Source organism: Anser brachyrhynchus (assembly GCF_964034855.1).
Source record: "Anser brachyrhynchus genome assembly, chromosome: 11".
Lineage (NCBI taxonomy): Eukaryota > Metazoa > Chordata > Aves > Anseriformes > Anatidae > Anser > Anser brachyrhynchus.
In genome coordinates, this window is record NC_137706.1 from 740,154 (window position 1) to 762,051 (window position 21,898).

Consider the following 21,898-nt stretch of genomic DNA (forward strand, 5'->3'; position numbering starts at 1 on the left):
CAGTCACCTGACTGATTGTATATCAGAACTTGCTTTCATGAAGTGTGGGAAATAGATGCAGCACGACACTTGGTTATATTGAGTAATTTAGCTGTCTCTGATACAGACCATTGGTACTTTATGCCTTACGCTTCTGTTTTCCTAAGTAAGAAGCACCACAGAGATGACTGTGTGTCTGGGAAAGGACATCTGATTTGGGAAATACCTGCTAGAGATGGAAAGATATGAAACTGAGACCTCAGATTTGGAAAAGAAGTTGCGAAGCTGATTACAGCACCAAACTTCTCCCCTGAACCATGACTTTCCAAAACACTATGATAAAACCCCTTGCCTACGAGAAGTGGCCTTGAAATCCAGCTTCAGCTGAGCAAACCATGCACCTGCACCTTAAAAAGGGAAAGATTTATGCAGTATTCCCCGAGAAAAGCCTTCTGCATGGAGGGATACAGAACTGTTGACAGCAACACTCAAAGATCTTTTTTTTGTGTGCATGTATATGTCTAACCAGTGGTTTGACCAAGAATGTCACAGTTTGGCAAAGAGATGTGTTATCAGCAGCCCAGGTACCAAATCCTGGAATGACTGTCACGCCTAGCAAGGGCAGTGCTGGGAAATGTCCATGCATAACTCCCAAACAGGGTAGGCTGGGAAGCAAGAATGTTCCTGTGAGAGAAAAGTGTGGGAAATTGGCTGAAGTGCAGATGAAATATTTATTTTTTTTAAAGAGAACCCCCAAACACCAGGAAGCCTATAAGAGCACCCAGCTGGCCTCACTCAGCACACCCCTGGTGCTCTAAATAAAATGGATTAAGGCAGGTAGGAGCCCTCCCTGCCAATAAGAGCCCTGCCAACCTTACTGAGAAAAAGGACTTGAAGGCATGAGGTCCTTGGAGTTTCATTGTGGTTAGCTGATTTTATTTAATTTTTTTTAAACAAATAATTTTCATTAGGTGACGCTGGTACATTTTGTGAAGAAAAAGAATCAACCCAAAGCAGGCTGTTGAATTATTGTGTTTCATTAAATACTTTTTTTTTTTTTTTCCTTTTTTAACACTGGGAGGGATAAAAATGGAAAAACAACTGTGAAAGGCTTTCCGGAAGATTTAAGTGTTTCTAAGTGGAATTATAACAATAAATCACAAGGTTGCTGGCCCTGTTACAGCTGATGCATGTTAAATGATCCAACAGTTTGTGCTGTATTTTTCTATTTGTAGGGAAGCAATAAGTCGACTGTGTGAAGCCGTATCAGGTACAAATGGAGCGATAAAGAAGCGGAAGGTAAATACAGTTTTAGCTGAATGATTATTTTTTTATATCTGCTTCTGATAAGCCTGATACATGATTCCCCAACAGGATTCAGCCCATGGTGGAGTGCATGTTAATTCATCTGAGCTTGGTATAACACAAAAGCGTTTGTAGCAGGATGCATAGCCTGCTTGTTCTGGGTGCTCAGGTTGCGCTGGACCTCTTCTCACCAGGGTTAGTGCTCTGCCCAGCGCTCCTGTTCCTACCAGCCTTTGCAGTGCTCAGTGCTTAGCAAATCCTAGGTTCTGGCAGGTAAGATGTAGGAGGTCTTTTGAATAGTGAAAGGGAGGTCCTTCACTGGAGGAATACCCGATTTTTATTTATATTGAAAAAAATAAGCACAATGAGAAAGGCAGTGTTTAATGGGCCTGTCATTTATTTAATAGCTGGCATGCAGAGGGGGTCAATGCAAGTGGCTGCTGTGGGGCAGTGTTCACGGGAGGTTATTGGTTTCCTTGTGTAACCGTGGAGCTCAAGGTGAACCAACATGCTCCTGAAAAATGAATGCATGAGAGAGTGTCTTGATTTACTCCGAAACACTTCATCCTCAGGAAACGAAGCGGAGTTTGGTGGGAAAGTTACACATTCTGAGCTCCTGAGCCAGCTATAATATTTAGCTCCCTGGGTTTTTGTTTCTTTAACACTTTTCCACATTATTGACATAATAAACATGTACATGAGTCATACTCAAAGCTGATATTTGTTAGAAAGTCTACTTGTGTTTGATCATGACATTATCCCTGTTCCCTTTAAATTCTCAACAAAATGCTATAAAATCTACTTGACTCTGATATACTTCTGCCCCTGACAAACCCAGTTGACAGTCTCTTTCTTTTGTTTATGTTCAAAGCCTCCAGTTAAGTTTCTGTCTCCTGTACTTGGCAAAAGTAACCTTCAGTTTTCTGGCATGAATATAAAGCTGACCATTTCAACAAACAGCCTCACGTTGATTAATGTTGACACACAGCAGGTAGGATACATGTAAATCAGTGTCCTTCTCTCTGTGCTACCATATTCTCCTCTTTTTGTGATATCTGTAAGAAAGGCTGGGTGCTTGAGTGGAAAGCAGCACCCTCTAGTCTTCCCATGTATGCCTGATAAAGCTGAACTGTGTGATTCCTCTGAATTTAAAAATTAGAGTATTTTGGAGGAATTCAAGATATGGCACGTGCTCTTTTTGTTTGTGATAGTGTCCTTTGTGCCCAGGGATCTCTAAGCACTTGGCAAACTGTTTCTCTCCATGTGTCACTGTCTGTACTGTGCCTAATAAACAAGGCACTAGTCCTGACTGGAGTTTCTGACAAATCCTAGGGGAAAGAAAAAATTGACATAAATTATGAGTCAGAGCTTGGCTTTGCAGTGGTTCAAAGCTATTTTACAGCTGGGTAATATATGTGCATATATCAGTTACACTACACAGATTCCCTGGGCTCTGTTGAGGCATGTTCCTGAGAGCCTGGGTCTGCCCTGGGACTGGGGCGTGCACCCTTCGTGGCAGATGCAGCTGGGAGCTTCGCGTTGCCCACCTAATTCCTCCTTCAGCTGCTGGCTTCAGCTCCCAGCATGATCTCACCCAGGGCCAGCAGCGGGTTTCCTTCCAAGCTGGAGCAGGGGAGCATCGGGGAGGTAGTTTTGATTCACTGACTCTAAGGACCTGTTGCACGGCCCCGAGGCCAGGCCGAGCATCGGGCAGCTCTTGGGACTTTCCTGCAGCACTGAGCTCTCCTGTGCTAGGAGGAGCAAGGGTCCATGGCCTGAGGCTTCCCCTCCTTTCAGCTATAGCAGCAAAGGGCTTCCCTATGCCAGACAAAGCTCTGGGGGCTGGCAGCTAAAGTATGGCCTTCTAAGCTGTTCCTGTTTGATACAGGACTAAACCGGACAGACGGATCTCTTTGCAAATGCACTCGCGTGCCCTGTTGCTGCAGATGGGGGTGTTCGGGGGACTGTCTTAAAGCTCTTTCTAGATCTTTTCTTGCTATGCCTTTGCAAGTTGGAAATCCTGTTTATTCCGTTCCTGCACTGCTGCCATATTTCATTGTGTTCCCACTTGTGTAATCTTGTGCACTTGATTTTATAATAAATTGCAGTTTGTCTCCAGAGATGAGGTAGTGTTTGAAATGAAGAAAAGTTGATGCATGATCTGGCCACCAACATTTCTACCAGATAACAGTTTGGTGCTAGTGCTGAGAGAGAACGTGATCAGAGTATCAGTATTTGTACTGTTACTGTCAGTTACTGTTTGTAAAAATGCAACTGTTATATACTTCATGCATTTAAACAAAAATTTTGGTCATTTTAAACTGAATTAATTTCTCAAGAATTTGTAAAAGCATCCAGTGTTTCCAGTTTTCTCCTGTCAGAGACTCATGTAGCTTTATACAGACCAGGTTAGAAGCTGTTGGCTGAATTCATTCTGAAAACCCTTTAAGGAAGTTTGATCAGATGTTTCCAAGCGTGAACAGGTTGTCTCTAAAAATACTCCTATTTTTAGTTTCTTCATTCACAAATGATGTGTCCATGTATTAATAGATTGGGTTGTGATGAACTTAATTGCTTGCTCTGCTGTTTTCCAAATGCGTGGCACATAAGCATGTTTAACTACTTTGTCATGCTTTTCAGATTATTGCCAACCATCACATGCAGTCCATCTCATTTGCTTCTGGAGGTGACCCAGTAAGTATTGATTTATAAGATATACTTCCGCAGGTATAATGAAATTATTATCAGAACAGAAGTACCTGCAAATACTTTATTTCATCCTGTCCTATCCACAAGCACTAACAGTATGCCATGCTTCTGCATCGTGACTAGGATAACAATAAAACAGTGGGCCTGAGATGGGAAAGGACGCTTGGAACAGAGATTCAGTGGCTGTTTGATAGCTAGGTAGAGTTACTTTTCTCACTGTCCATCAGTGAGCCTCAGTTCACTCAGAAGTCCCCAGACCTGGGGACCGAAGTGTAAGAACACACAAACATAGGAATTATATCAGTTCTATGTAATCCCATGCTGAGTCACAAAAGTGGTCAGCACCAGTGCCTGTAAATTTTAAACATATTTTAAGTCAGACAAAGCTCCTACAAGACAAGCATGGCATTATTTTGCTTGCAGACATGCAGTTTTCTCCTAGTATTATAGTTACAAACTCATTGATGTCATGCAAGAAGTTTTCTATTCTCTTCCAAATCCTTTATTGGAAATGATTGTAAGTGAGGAATCTGTCATCCATAAACATGACCTATTCACTCCTCCAATGTCAGCAAGTTCCTAGCCCTGCCAGTGTTCTAAATTTCATACTCCATGTGCTGTGAAAACAGTATTTTTTTAATCAGTTTTGAATTTTCTGCCCTTCAGTTTTGTGAAATGTCTCCTTGTTCTTGTGTTATGAAACAGGGAATATAGAAGGCTCTGGGTCATGTTCTTGATAACGTGGGGGCTGACGCCAGGCCTAGCTTTGAGTGGAAAATAGCAAATCGGCCCCTCTGGATTTGGGACCAACCAAGGGAAAATAGCTGGGAACCAGGCCTGTGTGACTGATGGATCTTCTCTGGAGGACCATCGTGGTGATGTAAGAAGCCCTCTGAGAGGTTTTGCCCAAAGTTGCCTGAAAACAGGAGCTTTCTGGAGCTGGGGTGGGAAGTGAGGAGGGAGCATGTGTGCAGTCACTTAATCTGTCTTGCCTCTGAAGTATGTACTATGTCCTAGATGCTGGCTGTGTAAATAGTTTGTCTTTATGTACCATCTCCACTTTGGAAAATTCAGGGATACATTTTCAGACTTACGCTTAGTGACTTATGCGCAGTGGGCTGGATGGGTAATTCCACAGGGCTTGTTTACCTTTTTTTAGTGGTGGTGTTTTTATTACTATTATTGTTATCATTATCCTGCACCGGTCCTACATAGTGATCCCATCAGATCTCACAGGATACACAAGGGCTGGGTCAGTGCTTAAGTGGTAGGACCTCCAAGGAATGTGCTAGCACAACAATGTGCTGCAGGGATTGCTCTTGGTGGTGCAGCTGAGAGAATGTGTAAAACAGAGGTCTCGGTATGGGCGGGAACTATGAATCTAGTGGCACTTCACACAGGGCAATCCTGGTGGCTTGTTGAGCTTTTTTCAGAAATTCCCCTTACATATAAAATGTGCTATGGTTTCCATAGGACATGTCTCTCCACCTGTCTCCACATTCACGGCCTGAACACAGTTCAGTGTTGCTCTTCACTGTTACGGAATGGCAGTATTCTGCTCTAGAGGGGGCTTTATTTTAAAGCAAAGCCATCCATGCAAGTACTTAAACATTGTAAAGATATAAAAATAGCAGGTACTACTGTAGTTGCTTTAGTTTTCCAGTTGCTCTCAAGATCTAATTTATTTTGAAAGTGTATGCTAAAATATTTATGAGCCTTAAGAAAAACCTGAGAGGAAAAGGAAGGAAATTGAGCTCAATAAATGCATGAGAAATATTTAGCTTTCTTTGCTTTAATGATATTAAGTTTGGAGATTTTTTTTCTTTTAATGATCTAGGACAAGATCTGCTGACCCTGAGATCTGCCTCCTGTGTCATTCATTGTGAATTATTAAATGATTGTTCTTGTGCATATTGCAAATTGCCTTTGTTTCCTGCCAGCTGATTGCATCTTCCCTCAAGAGAGCCATGCCTTTAAGCTGCGAATTGCGCTTTCCCCATTCCGCCTTAAAGATCCAAAATAACAAAATGCATCTTTAATTATTAAAAGAATGTTATTCATTACCTCTCCATTTTTACTATAACACTAAATCATCAAGTGACTCTTTGCTTTTGCAATATGACCAGAAATTTTATTTTTTCCATGCCAGTTCCCTTTTCAGTTTCACAAGAAAAAGTGATCATTATTTCAGTGCTGGCTGGAAAAAGAAATCTGAAACAGACAACTGATTATACTGAGGTTGTCTGATCTCAGCGGCAGCCTTGAGGTCCAGAGTAATTTAACCTGATGTTAGCCAGACTAAAATCAGGCAGCAGTGATTGAGATCAGATCCCTATTGTGTTCTGCAACTTTGTAAAGATCAGCTTTTTCTCTAAGATGCCTTTGAAAGTCAATCTTCAGGCTACAGATTGGGAAAATTCTAACTTGCCCTTTGCATTATTTTTGCACTTTTTAATATTCCATAGATATTGATAAGGACTGTTCCAGCTAAAAGATGTGACTGGAAGTCACGCAGCTCTGATGCTTTCCACAGGAGAGGCTTTGAGCTTTGTGGGAGCAGCAGAAGAGAGCAGTATTGTCTGCTGATGAGGCACCAGCTGAGTTTCTTCTGTTGCAGAGTTTGGAACTGAAAACACAGTTTATTGGAAACCCAAAGAATGCAAAATGGTCTACTGCATTTATTACAAGAAAAACATTCCTGCACAATGACTGTGTCAATATCCACCAGTGTATCACTAATCCTTAGCCCCCTTTGCTAGAACCTCTAATTTTTCCTGAATGAAGTATTTTTTGAAAGCTGAAAATCTCTCTGTGTACACTCAGTTGCTTTGTTATGGCGGTAGCTGAACAATCCTACTGTCCATGATGATAATTTTAAAATATTTGTGTTCTTCTTTCCTAAAGGATACGACAGACTATGTTGCATACGTAGCAAAAGATCCCGTTAATCAGAGAGGTATGGAAACAATTTCCAGATTGTTATGCATGTTTTTACAATTGCTTTATCTGTACCAAGGAATTGCTTGAGTTTTAAAATCAGAACTACTGAATAGCCCAATAGTCTATACAGTTTCCATCTTCCATGTATGGATGGGAGTGATGGTATGCAGACTGTGGCTTTAGATGTCATACTCTTTGTGCAATTAAGTGAGGATCCATGGGTCAGATACACAGGATACACCTGTGCCAGGTGCTGGCCCTGCGCTGGGGCAGGATTCTTCCCCAGGCAGCCAAAAATCAGGGCTCTGCCTTGCTTGGGGAGGAAGGTGCAGGAGCACTCCATGAAGAAACCATAAACGGAGAGTTTCTTTTATTGAGGTATAAGTTGGTATTATGATTAAAATACCCCCAGTGCAACTTCCTTAGCACATAATGTCCTAAAGTTATCCAGATGCATAATTTCACGCTCAGCTTTTCTGCTGTAAGCATTACAGCTTGGCTCTATTTTCTGGTATAAAGTGCATTTACCTAATTAAAGCAAGGTGTCTCTTTGCAGCATGCCACATACTGGAATGTCCCAACAGGATGGCACAGGAAGTAATAAACACCATAGGGCAGGCTTTTGAGCTCCGGTTTAAGCAGTACCTGAAGAATCCCTCCAGCCTGGTTACTTCTAATGAAAGGTCAGTATATTCTCAGTCACTTCACTGGCAATTTTCTTCTCTTACTACTTTTCAAGAAAACAGTATACTCCATATATAAGATGCTTTGGATATGCATTCTGGACATATGCTAATTGTAATATATGCTGCATGTACAGAGTATAATAGATGAAAATTAGCTTATTCCAGTAAATGCCACTGATTCCAGTGACATTTGTACAGGTGCATAACAAGATAGAATTCAGCTGTATTGTTTCTTAGCTGGAACAGCCTTATTTTAAATGATGCAAGTAAATTGAGCAAATGTTCAAATTATTCTGCCCAAGCAAGGGCAGAGTAAATGAAGTGGAGAAGTTCTGCTGTATAAATATGATGAACACACACTGAGCTCAGTCCCGAGCCATGCCAAGTTTAAATTCACTGCAGCTGTGGAAATTATGTGGTGGGGGAAAAAAGCAGTTGTAGTTCACCTTTGTGCTGTTCTGCTTGTGTCCTGGCAGGGGCCTGCAGTTCCACCTGGTATGACTTGAATCAGCATCACCTACTGAAATAAGCCCAGCCACTATTTGGCATTTTAAAGTATGCAGTCCTGTCCTCTGCACATTGTTCAAATTACAGGACCTACATTAAATTTCAGACTGCAATTCCCCATTTCAACTACCCTTTTCCCATTGCACTGGACACACAATTCTTGCTTTGACTTATGGCTATCCTCACAGGTTAGCCATGTCTATTTTTCTCAGGCTTTTCTTTAGTGATGCTGAATTGGATCCCTTGCTACCTCCCACAAGCCCGTAAACCTGTAAAGCTGCTTAGCTGCTTCCTGAAACCCTGGAGTCAGTGTGCAGGTGGTGTCACTGCTACAGCACCTGACACAATGGAACAAAACTGGTTTTATTCCATGACAGTGGTACCACCTTCAGGTTATATTTATCTCATTATATAGTGTTTCTAGCCATTCAACTGCTAATACTAGTCTGTTTACACTGGAGACAATAGCCAGAGGAAGAGTCTGTGCTATGAAAGTCTGCTAGGTTATGCCACAAGTAAATTGCAGAAAGGAGAAATGGAAGATGCTAATTAAATTCCCTCCTTGAGCCAAAACCACAGCCATTCTTGGAGAGTGGTCCTCAGACAGAGAACTCGGATATTGCTGTGTGAATGAGTCACCCACCTCCAAACTACTATGAATCACATAATCAAATACTTGCACTGCATATCACATAATCAGCTACTTGAACTTTATCTCTTTCCTGCTCGAGGCCTTTTATCCAATTATATTCTTGTTAAACAGAGAAGTAAGATTTGAGATGAGCTTTTTATTTCGGGACCGGAGACAGTACAGGAAGCGCCTAGTTATTTTGCAGTGTATCAGCTGTACATTTAAGCTATCATCATTCTGTTTTAGCTCAAGAAAAACTTCGGCCACCATCCTTCATGTCATTCAGTGTTTTCTTCAAGCAGAAACAGAATAGTTGTATTGATTCTGATTATTAAAATCAGAGTGCATTCCACTTGGGAAAACTTTTTTTTTTGTAGCAATGTTTGATTTTTCTAAAACAGTGTCATGCCTAAATGCATGAGGTTTTAATTTTCTTTTGTAAGTCATGTCTCTCTCCCGTCCCCCAATCCCTAGATTTATACAGGTGAGATGAGAAGCCAGAGGAATCAATTTTATGGTCAACAATTTGGATACCTTAATGAACAACACATTGGCATCTCAGGGATCTGGGCTGTCTGGTGCTAAGATCATCTCATGGCAGCCTGAACTATGGTGACTCCATTTTTAATCTGGAGAGACGTACCTGGAAAAATAAACAACTCTAAAAGTTTAGACCCAAACCCCTTTATAGCCTCTGTATGGCTAATCTGTACATCGTGTGATGCACAAACACTTGGGATGTTTGCCTGCATTAGAAAGCAGTTGGTAACATTAGTTTCTTTTTTTTCCCATATTTTTTCAGTGAGGCAGCGAATACTAATGGATCAGCTGGGAATTTACAGGAGAGGGAAGATCATGAATATTACAATGAAATTCCAGGGAAAGAGCCTCCCACTGGTGGAGTATTAGACATGCGAATGAAAGTGCAAACAGGCCAAAGGGCTTGCTGTCTTATACAGTGCAGAAAGCAGCCTTGCTCAGTAAGTACATCATCTTCTGGAATAACTATTCACTACCTATTATGGGAATGAATAATAAAGTGTTATTGTGGTATAAAGCATGGTGTTAACATCAGAACCAGGTCCTGATTATCCTGGGAAAGGTTTTTTAGGCAAGATTTAATGATGCTTAGTACATAATTAAATCCCAAAGCACTTTCTGAAGATTAACTGGTTTGTCTTTAGAGTACTTTTAGGAGACCAAGGATTCCCTTGTTCACTTTTTAGTTGTGAGAAGGAAATAGATACAGACTTGAATAGCTTATCTAACAGAACATTTATAAAATCTGGGACTTCCTGGCTCCAAATTCTGTGATCTGATAAGTATTTCATCTTGTCCATTATGTTCTACAATCTATACATGCAACATTAACTGATTGCAATGTATATGCAACATTAATTACATTTGGAATGTTTGAAGAGATTCTGTCAAATTAGCCACAGCTTTCAAGGACAGCAAAAATGCAAATATCCATGGCTTTTGCCTGGGATAGTCACAAATTAAAAAATAAATAAATCAGGAAACACCGTCATTTCCTCATTCAGGGAAGCAGGCAGGCACTATCACTTTGCTAAGAGGGTGTACACTCAGCCATGCCTGCCGGCAGCAAGTTGGTGCCACTTCAGAAGTTGCTTCTCCCAGTGGTGGTTTGTCTCTGGCAGCAACCACTCCATCAATTTTCGAGTATGTTAATTTAAACCATAGTCCACGTCTGCTGTGGGTCTGGTAGACTCCATCCCTGGCCCCCAAACAATTCTCTAAATGGTATGTGGCTCTATCCTGAGTTTGCATTCAAAGCTCTCCAGGGTTGCAAGAAACTACCCTGCAACATGTAATTGCAATTGTCTTCTTTCCATGGGGTGTTAACTTTTTCTTCTTAGTTCCCTTCAGTTCTTTTAGGGATTCTTGGTGACTGTTTTACCATGATGTCTGTAGTTCTTCTTCCTTGTTTTTTTATTGCAAGGAACAGTTATAAGGAAATATGAACTTTACCTAGGAGTTAATCTGTTCCTGCTGCATGTTCTTTATACGTCATCATCATATTTCAGTTTATGACTTCAAAACTATCTCCCTTGAAACTGTTACTTTTGTGACTTTGATTAAAAAAAAAAAAGTGCCTCCAGCTCAATCAGACCTGGCGTCAGAGTTCACCTTCATGATAACATCTGTAGAAATGACAGTGAAAAAATGAGTTGTCCATTAAAGAAGAATTGGGGCTCAGTTCAGCTGCTGAAACCCACACCTGGTGCATCTGCACAGGACTGGCAGTTAGGGCATAGGATTTAGGTACATTAAGCCGTAGATACATTACTGGGCAATTAACAGTCTCAGTGGGGGTTGAGTATGTCCAGATGTGATATCCTGGAGAAAGTATCAGCATGAAATATTGAGGAGATGGGATTTTTTTGTGAAGATTTGTTAAGTTAACTGGATCACAGTTAACTAGTACATGGATGTTATGAAGTTATCGGAGGTTTCCAAGGGACTATTGTATGTGACTCTTTTTATGATTTTTGTGCAGACAGGCAGCCCAACATTCATCAATATATATGAAAATTGCCCAGAAGAAAACAAAACTGTGGGTATGTACTCTATTTTCCTTCACTTGTGTATGCAAAAAGTAACCAAGGCAACCTGACTGGAAGGGCTGTGCCTTTGCTTTCCATACAATGGTGAAAAGTGTCCTGCTTAGTGGGTCATTTCTGGTTTCCTAGATGAAGGGCGGACAACAAAGCCTTACAGCTTTTCAAAAGGGCACTAATCTGTCTTCATGTCTTCTGGCAGACTTACTCATTTTACTTGTCATGATACTGTACAGTAGCTCTTTGTTGTTTTATTCTTTCCCACTCTTTGAAGAAGGAGGATATTTCTTTGCTTTAACAGTCTCTGAAAATACCCCTTCCCCCTACAAATACACTAGGAGACCCAGCTGTCAGCGTTGGGTTGCTGTTCCAGTGGAGTCTGTGGCCTTGATTCCAGTGTCACTGGCTTCTGCGTTTAACCGTGTCCTTCCCTTCCCTTGGGGAGCTTTGTGCCCCCAATCCTGCTTTAGCAAAATCTGCTCTCTGGGTCCCCAAGGGATTACCACCCTACATCCCTTTCTGGACTTTGCCTGCCACAGCTAATGCCCTAAGCATGTTTCCTCAGCTCATCTCTCTCACTGCAAAATGACATCCTTTTTTGAATTCCCACCTCCACTATTATAAGGAGATCAATTACACTGTCTACAGGGGATACTGCAATTTCTTGTGTTATTTCTGATTTAAGGAAAGGAAAAATCAAATGGTTTCTACAAAGAGAGGGTGAACAAATAATGAATGAATGAATAGATCTATGACTAAAATGTTTGCTAAAGAGCAAAAGTATGTGTGTATTTGGCTAGCTGAAGCGGCATTATTTTCATACACTGCAGGGGATATTCTGTTAGTCTCTTCCTAGGCTTGGATCCTAACCTGACAGATGTGGCTCTGGCTCTGTAGACAGAGCCGCAAAGCACCAACCTCCTCCATCTCCATGCTCCACCAGAACAGCAAGAGAGAGAATTGTTCAGCTTCCCACGAAGCTTGTGGTGCAGAGGGGAAGGAAGGGGTTTTGCAACAAACAATGCTTACAGCTTGTGTCTCTGTAGAGTCGTATGTATTAATTTCTTTTCAATCAGTGGGGGTTTTACTGCTGACATTAATTGAAGCAGAACTGAACCAGTGTGGAACATTTTTGAAAACATCATTTTAACTGATTCTGAATAGCGTACCTTGTGCCTTGTAGCCATAAGGGGGGAAAAAAGGAAAGAAAAGAACAGTTCATCTGCCAATTTCTGTTTCCCTTCTGAGTGATTTTAATAGGATATACAAGAACAACAGTATTCATATTTCAGCTTTTGCAGTTATTTTGAGTTTTTTTTTTAAATCTATGCATACTGTTTATTAATTGCAGGTCATTGTGGTGAAAGATCACAGAAGACAAAGAGAGATGCGACATTATTGAAGCCTGCCTACAAAACAGATCTTTTTGATGATCCGTGTTACATCAACACACAGGCCCTGCAGTCTGCAGCCTGTACAGCCCGTGGTACAGCAGCAGCACATGGCCACAGGAGCCCACTGCATCATGGAAGTAGGTGCTTGTTGCTATATGGTATCTTTCTATGCTTTGAAAAGAGGGGACTTGTCAGCCATGGGCAAAGAGAAAGCTTTTGGTTTTCCCATAAGAAATACAGAGTTTGTGTGTGGAAAGGGTCCTTCCTGTTTTTTTCTTCTTTTTTCGCTTCTTAAATTCAAGGCAAAGATGAAAAGTGCTGACAGCGAGCGTGAGCATGTAGAATAACCTTTCATCTTCTGTAGTTGCTTGATGACAACAAATAGTGTCACATATTCCACAGGTGGTAATAAGCAAGTATTTAAGATATTATGGAAGCTTAGGACTGCACTGTGCTTTAAGGGAGAGGGCTCCCCTCTGTGCTTATCTCACCTGTTGTAATCTGGAAATGACCTCAGATTCTTTTGTTTCCCAGGCAATAGCATGCAAGGTCAACATGGGATTGTTATGAACACTTGATCTCAATTCTTGCATAAGTGACCATTGAATCTCATCCAATAACTTCTAAATCAAATTGTTTGATCAGCAGTATCTATTAAATATATGTCCGATTAAGTCTTGATTTAAAGATTCCAAGTGGTGGATATCCATTAGGTGACTATACCGTTGCTACTGATTTTTCTTATTATTGAAAACACTTTTTGAAAGAGCTTTTACCTTTTATGGTTTCCCACTGAGTGTTTTCTCTGTCAGAGTTGGCTCCGTACAAAACAGTGGGCTAAGGACTGGACAGATCTATCTACAGCAAAGGAAATCTGTGACCACTGAGACATTTCCAACCCAGGGCTGTATTACGCTCTAAAAGGAACTGGCTATATCCTGAGGAGCCTTATGTTGCACAATTTCATTGAAGAAGTGGTATCCTCTTATTTTCCTCAGAAAAATCCTGCCTGTGAATCATTTGCAGTCTGACTGGCTATATCCCAAACCACCCAGTTTTGTTAGTACATTCAGTAATTGTTCGTTTTTTCACAGCAGATGCATCATGCTGTAATCCTTCCCTTCTGGCTACACTGGCCATGTTGTCTGACATTCCTGCACATAGCTGGAGCCACTCAACACAACTCTCCCAATGAGCCGTGACAATCTCTTCAGAGCTTGTTAAGGAAGAAGGAAAAACTAGATCTTAAAGGCTAAAAACAACAGCAGTCTTGGTTTTTATGGGGAAGATTTGACTTTTTAATAAAACCAAAGAAATACAAAACCAAAGCATGAGAGCATCAGAAAAAAAATTTTTTCCAATCCCTGTTGCCTAGCAACCCAAGGTTTACCCATCTAAGGTATGGGAGGAGATCTTATGATAACATTACCTAATGCTCTGGAGGGTTGTGAGCATTCATGTATGTGTATTATTACAGGCTGTATGGTTGGCCTGATCACAGCTTCAAGACTGAATTATTTGAATTTTTAAAAGCTACAGAAATATCCTCTTACTTCCTTTTAGGGTGAAGTTCTAGGTGAAGTATCCAGTATGTTCCCTTTCATTTCAGAGTTACCAGAAGCTGTTCAGCAGAGTGCCACAAGCAACACAGCTGGTGCCTGTGTTCTGCCACAAATAAAAAAACAGCTAAAGAATGAAGATTGTTACCATGGCAAATTAAACAGGAAAGCAGCAGAGAGCCTCTTAGTCAACGATGGGGATTTTTTGGTGCGAGAGAGCGCAACATCACCTGGGCAGTACGTCCTCAGTGGGCTTCAGGGAGGGCAAGCAAAGCATCTTCTCTTGGTGGATCCTGAGGGCAAGGTATGAACATTTCATACATGGAAATTTCAAGGCTGCTGAGGTATTTCAGTCAGAATGCATGGGTGCATTTCTGGACGTGGAACTGATCTGATTCCCTTCAGGTTAATTTAAATTGAGCCAGTGACTAAAGTAGGTTTAAAAGTTCAATTCAAGAACTTACAAGCACCTAAGCACCGTGGAAATAGAAGTGAGGTGCTTAAATATAATTGTTAGTCCAGGTGCTGATAATTAGTGTACAAACTTAATATATCCTTTGATTCATTATTAAATTTCCGGAAAAATAGCCCTAATGTTAAATAATGAAGTTGATTTACTAACATGCTTCTGGATACAGAAAAGGTAGAGGAGGTTTGATGTCTTTTATATTCTACCTGCTTCTGCTCAGGACTAGAAGAGCGCTCTTGAGTGACGTTTCTCAGAGGAGACAGTAAATCAGAAAACAAAATTCTTAGTAGGATTTAGGGAAAAATATCTCTCTTCTGTGGAGGAAGAAAAAAAAAAGGTTTTGTTTCCTTTAACTTGGTCCCCCAATTTTCACGTCAGTTAATGGTAAGTCAAAGGATAAGTCTGAATTACTGCTATAGCCTAATGATCCTGCTCCATTGAATTCAGTAGCTTAAATGTTTTTTTGACTTCAATGGGCTAGGCTCATGTCCAACTACTTACAAGCACAATATAACCTTAAATTCTTTTGCTTCTTTCATTAGGTGAGAACCAAAGACCATATATTTGATAGTGTGAGTCATCTTATTCAGTATCACATGGAAAATAATTTGCCAATCATCTCTTCTGGAAGTGAAGTGAGCTTGAAACAGCCTGTAAGGAAAGAGAATAATATGGGACACATGCAATATCACCTATGATCCCTTGGATCTCACAAATCCCAAGACAATTTGTATCTGAAAATTGCATTGACTATTATAAAACTTTATATTATGAAGCCAATTCAAAAAGTATAGACTGCATTTTTTGCTGCTGTTCCAGAAGGTATTCTTTTGTGTATGTATGTATGAATATATGTATATGTGTATATCTATGTAGATCTATAGAGATCAATAAGCATAGTTATATAGATATATATAATCTTAACAAAATTACACCTTCAGAGTGTGAGATTCATTTGTGAGAAGGTATTTTAGACATGCACAAATGTCACTTTCAAGGTCATACTGAATCAGTAACTATTTAAAAGCACAATTAAACCTCTACATGCAAAAGCTCACTTGAATGAACTACTGGAACATTAGTATGTGCCTTTTAGCATAGAATTATTGGAAACCAATATTTATACTGAATTAATTTTGGGTGGTTAAACAAACATGTCAAAGCTTTTAACTGTTTGCCAAAAACAAATACGATTTGAATATTACTAAAATGTCACCTGCTTTCGAGAGACACTAACAATTTCACTTTGCTTGTAACAGCACTTTACTAGCAAGTAATGTTTGAAATGAATGGCATTCACAATACAGAAAGGTTTGTCTGGTTTCTTAATTGTTTTTTTATCGCTGACTACTCAAAAATTTGAGATTATGCAACATTTACGAAGTTGAAATTAATACATGTAATATAATTTTGGAATAGAACTTGTTACAAGGACAAGCATGCTAGATCCTAATATTTTTGTCTTGCATATGATTTTAGTATTACTACTAATTAATACTGGAGACATCCCTTTTTAAAGGTAGGCTAAAATATATTTTCACTGCTTAAATAGTTGTTTACAAACTAGAAAAGCTGAACAAAACTAATGATACATTTTGAGAGAAACCTATTTAAAAGACTGTTTGAATTTCGCATGTGCCCTTATTCAGTGTTCTTTCCAAAACAATATATGATTTTACTTGTAATCATGTGGAGTCCATTTGTTCCCAAAAAGCCTTTTAAAGGAAACCTATGAATTGTTTGGTCACAATAAATACTCTCAATATGAACAATCCTATATTCAGAGTTAACAGAGGTTTCTTGGGCTTCCTGTTGAAGAAACGGTGATTTAGTAAGTAGCTTAAGAAAGGGAAGGAGGATCTGGAGAATGAGACTGGTAGCCTGGGTGATATCCTGAGAAAGTTGTCCCTTTAAGATAAGTGATGTCTTCTGGCACCAGCAGGGACATTCTCTCTGTCTCCCAGCCCACCAACTTAGTTCCATAAGGCAGACAATTGTGGATAGTCACCAATTGCTGGAAGAAAAGATTTGACTGTAAAAGAATAAATTCTGTTATTTTGCCTGTGTTCATGTTACATGGGATAGTATAGTAAGAGCTCTTTCCTCTGGAAAACAAAAGGGGTCATACGCATAAAATAAAATAATTTAAGACACATGCTTTCTTAGAGGGGAGAATATGATGTAAAGAGCCACATTCAGAGCTGTCTAAAACCAGCTTTATTCTCTTCCTTAGCTAATACGCACAAAATATATTTCATTCTTTAATAACAACATGATTAAAATACTCAATTACATATACTGAAGTGGTGAGAAGCTCTAAAACGTTGGTAACTCATTCCCTTGATAATAGTCTGGCATTACTGATATTTCAAGGCTTTAGAACAGATTAAGCTTATGCCTGTTCCATCATATCCAAGGTTCCCACCTGCAAAAAAGGCCCCCAGTAGAAATTCATGTTCAAATTTTGTGCCACTGCAAGGACAGGTGGCAAGAAACTGTAAGTGAGTGGAATACAAAGTGCCTGCATAGTATACATTTTCATACATCTTACCAAACTTCATATAGTGTACAACGCTTGACATGACTTTATTGAGCAAACTATGAAACAAAAATAGCTATTTCTCTGGCATGTCAAGGGAAGAGAATGACTTGCATAAGGTAGTTTTGATATTTTCATCAAAGCTGAATTTTATGACAGGTCATAGAAAGCAAATGTATGAAACTCCATCTCTATTTTTAGTATAAATCAAAGCTACTGACAACTAGAATAATAGTGTTTGGAGTTGTGATAGCATGAGATCGAAGTTGTATGAATTTGGCTGATACTGACTTTTTTCATTTCACCATTTTCAGTTTACCAATGGGTAAAAACAGCCACAGCGATTATGTGATGTTTGGATTACAGTACAATACAGTCCAAGTCTCTCTCTTTGAATATCACTAACTTTAACAGAAGCAAGACCGGAATCTTTGTTTTGTTCCCAATTCTTTTGTATGTGAAGTAACACGCTGAAGGAAAAAGGGAAGAAAAATGAATTAACTGGGTGCTAATGTAATAATGTGGTGATTTAACTGATGGGCAGCTAAACACCATCTTGCTGCTCTCTCACTCCTCCTCAACAGAATGAGGGAATGAAAAAAAAATCAATGGAAAAAAAAGCTCATGGATTGAGATAAGGAGAGGGAAACTGCTCACCAATTACTGTCATGGGCAAAACAGACTCAACATAAGGGAGATTAATGTAATTTATTGCCTGTTCATAACAGGCTACAGCAGTGAGAACTAAAAGCAAACTAAAAACGCCTTCCTTCCATCTGCCCTCTTCTACATCCCTGTCTGATGTTGGGAAATGGTGGTTACAGTCAGTCCATAACACTTCATCTGTGCTGCTCCTTTGTGGTCACTCTCTGCCCCTGTTCCAGCATGCAATTCCTCCCACAGGATGCTGTCCTTCATGAACTAATCCTGCGGAGGCTTCCCACAGGCAGCAGCTCTTCAAGAGCTGCTCCCGTATGCGTCCACACCACAGGGTCCATCATTCAGGAGCAAACTGCTCCGGCATGAGTTCCCCCATGGGCCACAGCTCCCCCCAGATTCCCTGCCTGTGTGGGGGCTCTTCTCCACAGGCTGCAACTATGGCCTGGGGTGTGCTTCTGCGGGGGCTCTCCATGGGTCGCAGCCTCCTCCAGGCCACATCCACTTGCTCCACCAGGGGCTCCTCCACGGGCTGCAGCGTGGAGATCTGCTCCATGTGGGACCCATGGGCTGCAGGGGAACTTCTGCTCCAACATCTGCAGCACCTCCTGCCCTGCTTGGTGACTGCAGGGTTGTTTCTCTAGAGTTTCTCACTCCTCTCTCCTAGCTGCTGTTGCACAGTGCCATTTCCCTTTCTTAAATCTGCTCTCACAGAGGTGCAAACAGCATTGCTCACTGGCTCAACTTTGGCTAGTGGTGGGTTCCTTTTGGAGCTGGCTCTGATCTGACATGGGGCAGCTTCTGGACTCTTCTCACGGAGGCAACACCTGCAACCTCCTGCTACCAGAACCTTACCACATAAACCCAATACAAATAAACAAGTAACTCAAAATCTCTTGATGCAAAAGAGAGAAAGCAAAGAATCCAAACAATTACAGGCATTCTCCTAGACTAAATTCCATCCATTTTTTTCTGGAATGGAACTAGGAACTTGGTTTGGAGTTTCTAACTTTTATGTGCCTTTGATTCATGGAAGAACTCTACAATTCAAAGCAAATGAGTTATAAAGTAGGTATATGGTTTATTTCAGCGCTGGGCGCATGTGGGATAGCTCCCAAAGGCATGCACACCCTAACGTGGCAACTTGCTTTGGTTACATGCAGTAAAGAGTTACATATGCATGATGTTTCCCAATACACCTATATATATGCATAACCTATCCCCGCTTTGTATTAAAATTAGCTCCAAGAAGTCATTTCCATAAACTCCTCCCGTTGGTACTTGCACAGTGCCTTCTGGTGGTGGTCGTCGGAGGGTCATGGGGATGAAGGCTGATAACTTTTCTTCATCACCACTAGTTGACCCCCCACCAGACTCAGCTGCTCCTTGGCTCTTGCCCAAACCACAAGGTCGGTCTCAGCTGGTTTTTGAGACAGGTCCCCCATTTTTGTCAGGAAACATCCTCTGTGAGGGGCCCCGTGACTCCTTGTTTCGGTTAATTTGCACAGTAGTAAGCAAAGACACTCAGCAACATCTATTTTAATGCGATTAAGCAAGCTCCCATTCTTCCATTCCTGGCTTTAATAATAATGATTGTTTTATTTAGAAATCATTAATGTGATTAAACAAGCCCCCATTCTTCTATCCCTGGCTTCACCTTTACTCAGCTTCTTCTCCATGGACCAGCAATCTCATGTAAACTACACTATCTTATCTCCCATGTGGAAGTCTTAGAATTAATTATGCTATATTAAAATACTTTCAATTCTGAAAAGTTTAAAAAAGTATTGGTTTTGAGAAGGTTAATATGACCTTCAGGCACATATAGACTTCTTTTAAAGACAATTTAAACGTCATTTAAAAATGCTTGTGAAGATGTTGAGGAAATAGTAAGAACTGGTTAATCTCAGTTGTACTGGTTACTAGTACACCCTGGGAATAATAGCTAATTTCACAGAATCACAGAATCATCTAGGTTGGAAGAGACCTCCAAGATCACCTAGTCCAACCTCTGACCTAACACTAAGAAGTCCTCCACTAAACTGTATCACTAAGCTCTACATCTAAACGTCTTTCAAAGACCTCCAGGGATGGTGACTCAACCACTTCCCTGGGCAGCCTATTCCAATGTCTAACAACCCTTTCAGTAAAGAAGTTCTTCCTAATATCCAACCTAAACCTCCCCTGGCGCAACTTTAGCCCATTCCCCCTCGTCCTGTCACCAGGCACGTGGGAGAATATACCAACCCCCACCTCGCTACAGCCTCCTTTAAGGTACCTGTAGAGTGCGATAAGGTCGCCCCTGAGCCTCCTCTTCTCCAGGCTGAACAATCCCAGCTCCCTCAGCTGCTCCTGTAACAAGTAAGACTTGTTCTCCAGACCCCTCACCAGCTTCGTTGCCCTTCTCTGGACGTGCTTGAGCACCTCCATGTCCTTCTTGTAGTGAGGGGCCCAAAACTGAACACAGTACTCAAGGTGCGGCCTCACCAGAGCCAAGTACAGGGGCACAATCACTTCCCTAGACCTGCTGGCCACACTGCTTCTTATGCAAGCCAGGATGCTGTTGGCCTTCTTGGCCACCTGAGCACACTGCTGGCTCATATTCAGCCGACTATCAACCAACACTCCCAGGTCCTTCTCTGCCAGGCAGCTTTCCAACCACTCATCTCCCAGCCTGTAGTGCTACTTGGGGTTGTTGTGTCCCAGGTGCAGGACCCGGCACTTGGCCTTGTTGAACTTCATACAGTTGGCCTCATCCTATCCAGATCCTCCTGCAGAGCCTTCCTGCCCTCGAGCAGGTCGACACACGCACCTAACTTGGTGTCACCTGCAAACTTACTGAGGGTGCACTGGACGCCCTCATCCAGCTCATCGATAAAGATATTAAAGAGGACTGGCCCCAGTACTGAGCCCTGGGGGACTCCACTAGTGACCGGCCTCCAACTGGATTTAACTCCATTCACCACGACTCTTTGGGCCCAACTACCCAGCCAGTTTCTAACCCAACGAAGCATACGCCAGTCCAAGCCCCGAGCAGCCAGTTTCTTGAGGAGAATGCTGTGGGAAATTTTGCCACATTTACAAGGCTTAGCATGTTAATTCTTTTTCAAGGCGCCTAGAAATTTCACTGAAACGCATTATCACACGTATCTGTTTGCTCCCATGAATAAAAACATTACAACAAATGATTCAATCGCCTCTCTCCAACCAGAACTTCCATTTTCAGCTGCTAGGGCAGGAAGCACTTTTAGAGCTGAGGCTGTCACCAGATGGAGCTGTTACATATCTTCCTCATCACTGAACAAACGCTCATTGTTTGAGAAACCTTCCTGATTTTTTTTTTTCTGAATGTTTGCTACAGGCTATTCTGTGGAAGGAGTTTGGGAGCCCAGAAACTTTATTTTATTATTTTATTTTATTTTATTTTATTTGAAGCAGATTACAATACTGGGAAGCCTGGGAGCCCACACAGGCCCCCCGGCTGGGGCTTGGGGGGGCAGGGGCCTGCTCCCCCCGCCGGGCGCCGCGGCCATCTTGTGCCCGCCGCGCTCTGTGGGCGCGGGCACGGCCAGAGGACGGCTCTGGCACGCCCGTGCAAGGAGCGGGACGACGACAGGCCCTCCAGATCCCCCCTCGGGGCTGCGCTGCCGTCACGACATAAGTCGCGATAGCGCCGTTGGGCCTGCCTGGAGGCTCCGGGAGCTGCGCTCCGGCGACGCCATGGCGCGTTGCCAGGCAACCACCCCGGCTCGCTGCGAGATGGCGCCCGGCCCCCCCCCCAAAGCCCCGCACCACGCGCGCGCGCACCGCAAAAGCCCCGCCCCCTCCGCAAACCGCCACGAGCCATTGGCCGACCGCGTAGCCAATCGGCGCGCCGTCCTCCTTCCCGCCTCCTTCCGCGCCTGCTTTCGAACGAGCGGGGCGGGAGCTCTGCGGCGCAG

General features: G+C 41.8%; 1 protein-coding gene across 3 annotated transcripts in view; it reads left to right on the forward strand.

Annotated features, from left to right (window-relative positions):
* SHC4 (SHC adaptor protein 4) overlaps positions 1 to 16,856 on the forward strand; it is a 32,730-nt gene extending 15,874 nt beyond the window's left edge. The window contains exons 3-12 of one of the 3 annotated variants that reach the window (XM_080607920.1): positions 1,215 to 1,278; positions 2,156 to 2,275; positions 3,925 to 3,978; positions 6,898 to 6,949; positions 7,490 to 7,616; positions 9,560 to 9,737; positions 11,279 to 11,339; positions 12,691 to 12,870; positions 14,343 to 14,596; positions 15,304 to 16,856. In XM_080607920.1, the coding sequence (XP_080464046.1) occupies positions 1,215 to 1,278; positions 2,156 to 2,275; positions 3,925 to 3,978; positions 6,898 to 6,949; positions 7,490 to 7,616; positions 9,560 to 9,737; positions 11,279 to 11,339; positions 12,691 to 12,870; positions 14,343 to 14,596; positions 15,304 to 15,459 (1,246 nt within the window). In that variant the 3' untranslated portion in view covers positions 15,460 to 16,856. The remainder of the gene's footprint in view (positions 1 to 1,214; positions 1,279 to 2,155; positions 2,276 to 3,924; positions 3,979 to 6,897; positions 6,950 to 7,489; positions 7,617 to 9,559; positions 9,738 to 11,278; positions 11,340 to 12,690; positions 12,871 to 14,342; positions 14,597 to 15,303) is intronic. The other 2 variants (XM_080607921.1, XM_080607922.1) reach the window with 2 other exon arrangements.
* The last annotated feature ends 5,042 nt before the right edge of the window (positions 16,857 to 21,898 follow it).